Source organism: Chinchilla lanigera, unplaced genomic scaffold (genome assembly GCF_000276665.1).
Source record: "Chinchilla lanigera isolate Chin_1 unplaced genomic scaffold, ChiLan1.0 scaffold00052, whole genome shotgun sequence".
Classification (NCBI taxonomy): Eukaryota; Metazoa; Chordata; class Mammalia; order Rodentia; family Chinchillidae; genus Chinchilla; species Chinchilla lanigera.
Genome location: NW_004955453.1, coordinates 3,187,985 through 3,195,574, shown reverse-complemented (window position 1 = coordinate 3,195,574; position 7,590 = coordinate 3,187,985). Strand labels below are relative to the sequence as shown.

At 58.2% G+C, this 7,590-nt stretch overlaps 1 protein-coding gene across 1 annotated transcript in view; it reads left to right on the top strand.

The window, feature by feature from the left end:
- Window positions 1-2,969: 2,969 nt before the first annotated feature.
- LOC102012921 (chromosome unknown open reading frame, human C2orf82) overlaps window positions 2,970-7,590 on the top strand; it is a gene marked incomplete in the record, with an annotated part of 4,982 nt that continues 361 nt past the window's right edge. Inside the window, 3 exon segments of the mRNA XM_013519900.1 lie at window positions 2,970-3,517; window positions 3,831-3,985; window positions 7,428-7,590. Of these exon segments, the coding sequence (XP_013375354.1) occupies window positions 3,279-3,517; window positions 3,831-3,985; window positions 7,428-7,590 (557 nt within the window).

Sequence of the window (7,590 nt, the reverse complement as noted above, 5' to 3'; positions counted from 1 at the left end):
GGAAGAGCACTTGCCTAGCAGGCATGAAGCCCTGGCTTCCATCCTCAGACCTAAAACAAAAGGAAAAGTGTGTGGATTTAGAATCTCTAGTATGTAGACCCCATCCATGTGGCCCAATCTAATGTTATATTCCCATCCTATTGAGCCTAACACTTCAAATTCATCACCGTACACATTTCAGATTTCTGTTACTATAAATTGGCAAAATCTTACATGGCATGCAGTTAGGTAACACTAGTTTTAGTTTGTATTTGACTATTTCTTCTCTGGCTGTCAGGCTTTCTTCTTGGGAATGCTGGTCAATTTTTTGTTGCTGTTTTGTTTCTGGTGGTATTGGGGATCGAACCCAGGACCTTGTGCGTGCCAGGAAAGCACCTGCCTCCGAGCTTCATCTGCAGTCTTGGGATGTTGCTGTCAGACTAGCTGTGGATATGGAGGCAATGCGGGATTGCCAGCGTGGGTCTTGATGACAGGCATCACCTTGTGAGGGAATTGAACAGACAAAGTGAAGCATCTGCAGCTTCTGCCAGGGAGGCCTGAGCGTGGTAGAGTCTCAGACTGGTTTGATCTGCTCAGATGTCGCCATTCCAACCTCAGCATCTCACTCCTTCCTGACTGGTGCCTTCAGTTTCACCCAAGAGAACTGACAAGGCTGTGAATTCAACTTAGTGTAATTCTGCAGCTTGCACGTTAAATGTGGGGCCCAATTTGCAGCCAGTTATGCCATCACCGTAAGAAGTAGGAGATTTCCATGCCATAGAAATCTCTAGTTTTCTGATCACGCCTTAACCTTAGAATTGAAAGTCCTGAGCTTGTGTTCTGTGAGCACTGAAGCCAGTAAAAAGTAGCCAGTTCACGATCCTTTTGGTCACAGTCACCACTGTTAACATCAGCATGCACTTGGTCCTTTACACTTTGTCTTCGATGGGCACTTCATGGTAAACAAACTGCAAGTTTCAATGTCCGGCCTGCCAGATGTTACCTTCCACTAGCAGTAGGGTCCTCACTGCGTTAAATTTAGGTCAAACATTGGCAAACCAGGAAAGGAACAGATCTCTGAGGGTCTGTCTCCTAGAACACTCAAGATACTAAGTATTGCTATGATCAGAATCCAAACAGGAAATAGACCACCCTAGGTATTTCAAGCAGAAGAGATTTAGCATAGAGGTTTGTTTGTTTAGCACAAGTGGGGTTTTGGTTGGTTGGCGGGTTGGTTGGTTGTGCAGCTCAGGCTGGCCTTGAACTCACCAGGTAGCCCAGGCTGGCCTCAAACTCCCAAGTGCTGGTATTGCATATGCCACCATGTGTGGCTTGCTATAATCATGTTTAAATGACTAGAGGAACAAGAGGTTAGGTAAATTTACTCAAAAATTGGTAACCACACTCTTATAATCCCAGCACTCGGGAGGCTGAGGCCGGAGGATTGTTGGGAGTTCAAAATCAGCCTGGGCTACAAAGTGAGCTCAAGGCCAGCCTGAACTGTATAGCAAGACCCTGTCTCAAAAAGACTTTAAAAAAAAAGGAAATTGGTAACCATAACTAATTATACCACCCTGGGCTGGAGGACAGAAATTCAAGGCAAGAGCACTGTCCAGGAGGCTCCAAGTGTCAGAGTAGGTGCCTGAGGAGTCAGGTAACCTGAGCACCTAGCCTTCTGTGGCTGCCCCTGCAGCCACTACTACCACATGACCATTTGTCACTGATGTGACTAACAAGACTTTGAAAATCTGAAGCAGGAACAGAGCCATTCCCACCTTCCATCTCCCTCCAGTGCCTCCTGATAGCAGGTCCTGACAGGAGGTAAGCTGGCAAGGGAGCTTCGCTGTGATGGGGTCACACTGAGGGCCCTGGAAGCTGGGGCGGGGGCAAGCAAGCAGATGGGCAAATGAACCAGTGAGAAGATACTTTGTGTTAACCCCACCCAGAAGCCCCAACTGGTTGGGTTAAATATTAAATTCCCAATGCAGGCAAGGCATAGCATGAGGTTCTGGGGTGCACCAGTGAACAAAAATAGCCCCCATCGTCCTAGAACTTAGAATCCCAAGGTGGAGCAGACCGAACCCAATAAACCCTTCACCTAAAGGTTCCATTACATCTGCCTGGCAGAAAAGTGTCATTTGGAATATACAAAAATGTTCTAAAATAAATTCTGATCGTAATCCATAGGAAAAATATTGAGCACTCCTATTCCAGTGATCAATAAACGTGGAAAGGTACTCAATCCTGGAAAGGAAAATTAAAGCCATAATGAAACACTAGTACATAACCACTAGGGTGACTAGAAATAGAAAGACTGGCAACACTAAGTGTTGGTGGAGCAAGTGGAACTTTCTCATGGGTGAGAAGTGTAATAAACTGGAACACAGTTTAGAAAACAGCTTGGGGCAGCCACAGAAGCTAAGCATTTACCCACCCTCACTTCTGGCAGTGCTATCTTTAGTTATATAACAAAGAGATACAGTGCATGTGGACCCAAAAAGACCTGTACAAGAATATTTGTAGAAGCCGTATTCACAACAGCCCCACCTTGGCAGCAGACAGATATGGATAAGAAGTGGACAGAGTGGATGAACCGTGGCACAGTCCTGCCTTGGATACTAGTCAGCTATATTCATGTTGCTGAGCAACAATATGGAGGAGGCTCTCAGGCAGCACGCTGAACCGAGCCCAGACACAGATTTCGTGTGTGAGTGCATTCATCTGAGGTTCGAGCAGACAGACGTCACTGGAGACAGGCAGAATATTCTGGAGATGGGGATTGCCTGGAGAGAAGTGTGGGGGACGGAGGTGTGCTGCCCCCCCCGCCCCTTTTGATCAGGGTGGTTTTCCCAGGATGCACTGGCAGAGTTCAAAAGATAGTGCACTTCACAGTGTGTGTATTATGCCTCCAAACATTAATAAAAACAAGATAACTTCAGAAAATATGAATGCCAAAATAAATTAAGTGATATGATGGGTGGAGAGGGAGGATGACAGCACTGAGATTCGAATGGAAGTAAGGTAGCTCCCTCGTGAGCTTTCTGGGCAGGCACAGCAAGTACAAAGGGCCTGTGGCAGCCTCATCTGACACATTGAGGGAACCTAGCCAGGGCCTAGCCAGCAGAGGTGAGGGAGGTAAGCAGCGCCAGGGGAAGCCCTTCGTTTGGCTCTTTGTTGTAAAGGCAGTGGGGGCGGGAAGGCACACAGTAGGGGTGCGGGCAGGACTTGCGTGTCTGGGAGGTGAGGCGCCGGAAGTCACTGAGCCAGGGTGGGACATAGAGGCACCCGGATGCTCAGGCATGAGATGCTATCCATTAGCCGCCCCAGGAGCAGGTGGTGAGGCAGGGGGCCACGGGGCCAGAGCTCCGGCCAGGCCGGAAGTGGCGAAAGGAGTGTGCAATTGGCACAGTGCAAGGGGCCTGGCGTGCCGCTCCACAGGCTTTGGACAGACTGCGGCAGGCGGGGAGAGTCTGGGAGCTGGGTCCTGCTCCAACACGCTCGTTCCTGGGTGCACACGGGAGCCAGGCCGCAGGGCTGGGTGGGCACTGGCCTTTCCAAGTTCCTGGGGTGTCTCTTCTGTACCAGGAAGTTTGAAAACCTCTCACCTCCAGTGACCCAAGAGTGTGTGTGTGTGTGTGAGAGAGAGAGAGAGAGAGAGAGAGAGAGACAGAGACAGACAGAGGGGAGAGGGAGCACAGTTTCCTCCTTCCCTCTCCAAGGGTGGGGCTGCTCTGAGTTTAGGAAAGCTGGTCTGTTCTGTGAGGTTGTGCAGTGTGTGTGCGCATGCGCGTGTGGGGGTGGGCACAGTGTCCCAGGAGGACAGAGTTTGCATTGATGAAAACCCTCCCCAGCTCTTTGATGCCTCTTTCCCGTGGCCGAGGTGCAGCAGCCCAGTACTCTGTGTCCCGCCGGCCGCGTTCACTCCTGGCCAGGATGGCATCCTGTCTAGCCCTGCGCATGGCCCTGCTGCTCGTCTCCGGGATCCTGGCCCCTGCGGTGCTCACAGGTAAGGGACGTGGGCCCTGGCTGCGCTGCCACAGCCCCTCAGGCCCCAGAACCACCTTGGCAGAAGACACTGACAGAAGGACCAGCATTTTTTTTTTTTTTTTTTTTTTTTTTGTCCTTTTGAGACGGTCTCACTATGCAGTTCAGGCTGGCCTCGAACTTGCAACAACCCTCCTGCCTCAGCCCCCGGAGTGCTGGGATTATAGGCGTGTGCCACCACGTCCAGCTATGGACCAACATTTGGGGTGAATCTGCCAGTAGCTAGGTAGATGTCTAGGGACTTAGCAACAGGGACGATGGCCTCTGAAGAGGGAGGACAGCCCAGAGAGCTGGGCCATAGACAGGGGCAAACCGCTGAGGATCCAGAGGCCCAGCCGCTAGGTGGACCACAGGGCCTTGTCGGTCACCTTCTACACCCCAAATCCTTCCCCACTAGTTTTGTGATGTCCTCAGAGAGCAAAGACCCAGGTATGCCCCTCCCGAGAGAAATTTCAGAGAGCACAGGGCCCCCGATCCCTGCACAGAATGGCGAGGACACCAGCTGCGGCCTGATGGCCAGGGATCTGTGTAGCTTCAGGAGGGCACCAGCAGGTCTGTTCTCGGGAGGAAAGAGTCGCTGCCCTGTGGCCTGTGGTGGTGACAAAGGGCTGCTGGCGTTCCCAGCAATTCAAGGCCCTATACCTTGGGCTCTGCGGGTGGCTGGATGTGAGGATGTAGGTTGGGGAGAGTGCTGGGACCCCCGCCACAGTGGGAACCCAGCCACACACTGGAGGACAAGGGCAGCAGAGGAGACCCACTGGCCTCCAGGAGGCAGCTCCCAGTCTGACCTTGCCTCTGGCCACCTCACTGCCCTCTCGTCTATAGGAGCTGACGACCCTGCCTCGCCAGTCCACACACGCGGGGCTCCGCACGGCCAGGCGTCAGCCAGTGCTCAGTAGACGTTAGGGCCGTGCCGTGTCCCGGCCTCTCCGTCAGGCACAAGGCGGGTGGAATGACCTCCGTGGGGAGTGCCCGGCTACCCTGGGGTGGATGAGGAGCTCACTGAGCAGGCGCAGTGAAGCCTGGACCCGGGGAGAGACCTGAGCACGGAGGCATCCGTATCACCGCTCGCCACTCCAGCCCCCAACGACATCACCACTCCGTCACTGCAGGGGTTGGGGGCTGCATCTGCCCCCACAGGAGGCTCTGGGGACAGCCACGAAGGACCTCCGGGCCTCACCCTTCCCTCCCTGTGTCCTATCAAAAGCAGGCGGCCCAGCCCGGGCGTGGGGCTGCGGAGTGTCCCGGGCTCCACTCGGAAGGGCCCCAGGCAGGAAGCACCGAGCAGGTGTGCACAAGGCTACGGCCCCTGCCTCCCCCCAGGGCTGGGGTCCTGCGGCTGGCAGGAGGGACGGGGTGGCCCAGAGGCTGAGGCCCAGGTCTAGGGCTGTGGCCGCAGTGCTGAGGTGGGGGGCAAGCCAGGTTGAGTGGGCAGGAGGCCAGGGCGGGTATGAAAAGGCCCTTCATGGGCTGCACAAAGGCCGTCTGTAAGCAAGGGCGCCCGGTCCTGGGGCCCTGTGGTCAGACTGAGCATTGAACAAACTTATTTACCCAACGGCAGGCCAGCCAGGGGTGGCAGGGCCCAGGGAAGCCCGCTGTGCCCAGGCCTGTGCAGGGCCACCAGGGCCCTGCTTTCCTCAGCCCAAGTCCCACGGCACTGTCACTGTGAGGCTGCACCACCCGGGGCGGGAGGGTCCTTCTCTGGGGTCCTCTGGCTTCCCCTGCCCAGGCCTCACTTGCTGTCCCTCGGCCGCCGGACACTCTTCCTCCCGTGGGTCCATCTGCTGCCCTTGCTCCCCCTTCACCTCTCCTCCAACCAGGCCTCCTGCAGACAAACTAGCAGAGCGCCACCCGCCCCTCTGCTCCTGGCTTCCTGGGATGGACCTGGGGAGGGTGGGGGACCACATTTAAGCTGTGTGTCCTATGATCCCAAGTTCAGCCGACGACAGTGCCTCGGTTGCCCCGCAGCTGCTCCCCCTTTGCTGGTGGGTTGGGTTCAGCTCAGCCTGTGGGCCAGGACTGTCAGACCCCACCCCACAGGGCTGCGCCTGGTACCCAGAGGCCCCAGGGTGGCCTTGCTGGCCAGGTGCCCAGCACTGGAGGTAAGCTTTGGCTAGCAGTGGTAGGACAGGGAGGCGTCCCCCTGCCCATCTGCCTCGGAGCCAGAGGTTTGTCCATCTCAGGGGACAGACAGGAGCCTGCGAACCCCAGACCGCAGGGCCTGCCAAGTGGTGGGCGCACTCAGGCCTTTGGTCTGTCCAGCCCTGGGGGCCTGGGGCTAGCGCGCCTGGGGGCCTGGGCCCTTCCTTGGGGGCTGTGAGGCTTCAGACCCTGCCTTCCTGGGAGCCCTGGATGGTCACTAGCCCTGGCTGGGCAGTCTCCGAGGTTGGTGGGTGGGGGCCGGCCGGAGCCACACGGCCACTCACCCTGCGCCCTGAGCGGGCAGTGGAGCAGGGGCTTCTGGGCCAGGGGCTTCTGAAAAGGGGTTCCGGCTTGGGGAACCCTGGGGCTCGCAGCCTGCCTGCAAGGTGCACCTCAAAAAACCCAACAAAGAGGATCAAGGCCTGGAAAGCCAGGTACCTGGTAAAGTTTTACCGTGAGAAAATCCTAAGCTAGCAGAAAAGGTGCCGCAATAGTGAAGGCCAGGAGACCCTGCCTAGATCCGCCAGCTGGCAAGGTCTGCCCGCCCCAGGCACGCCGGGCTCTCGCCCGAGGGCCCCCCTCCAGAACGCTGGCGGTAAGCTGCAGCCGGAGCGCCTCTCCCGCTCAGCTCCCAGAACGCGGACTTCACACAACCCGACCCTGCACCAAAGCAGGAGACGACTCTGGTGCGGGCTGAGCCACTACTGCGGACCCCGACAGGGCCCCGCCCCGCCCCGAAGGCCCCTCCGTTTGTCCCCGAGCACCCTGTCCTGCGGCCGTGGGGCCTGGCACGGAGCGCCCAGGGGTGACGCCCACAAGAAGCGGCCGCAGGGACCCGCAGGCCCCGGGCAGAGAGGGGCCGCTGCCTGAGGCGCCGGCCGCGCTGGCGTGTGTGGGGCCACCTCTCCCGTCTCCGCCTGCATCGGGGGCGGCGATGCGCCATTAGGCTCCCCGCGGGGGGGAGAGGCTCCGGGCCAGCGCGGGCCTGTGGGCTCTTCTCGCTGGGACACCGGAGCCCTCGACAGCAGCGCCCCTGTGCCCGGCAGAGGCCGGCCGGCGCCTACCCGGCTGGGCAGGGCGTCGCGCACCCAGCTCGGGTGGGAGGGACCACGCCCCCAGCCGACGCCCTGGGGTCCTGGCCCGGTGGGGGCTCCGGTGACGGGCACACGGCCGCCCCGCCTTGGGGCGAACTGCGCAGGCGCCTCGCGCGGGACGCGGTTGCGCCCGAGCCCGCCGGCAGCAGCCTGTCCTCGGCCTTGCAGCCGACGGCCCGCAGGAGCCCGACCCCACCCTGTGGAACGAGCCGGCCGAGCTGCCGTCGGGAGAAGGCGCCGCGGACAGCACTAGCCCCGGCCAGGAGCCCGTGCCCAGCGGCCCGCCAGCCCCCACGTCGGCGCCGGGCCCCGAGGACAGCACGGCGCAGGA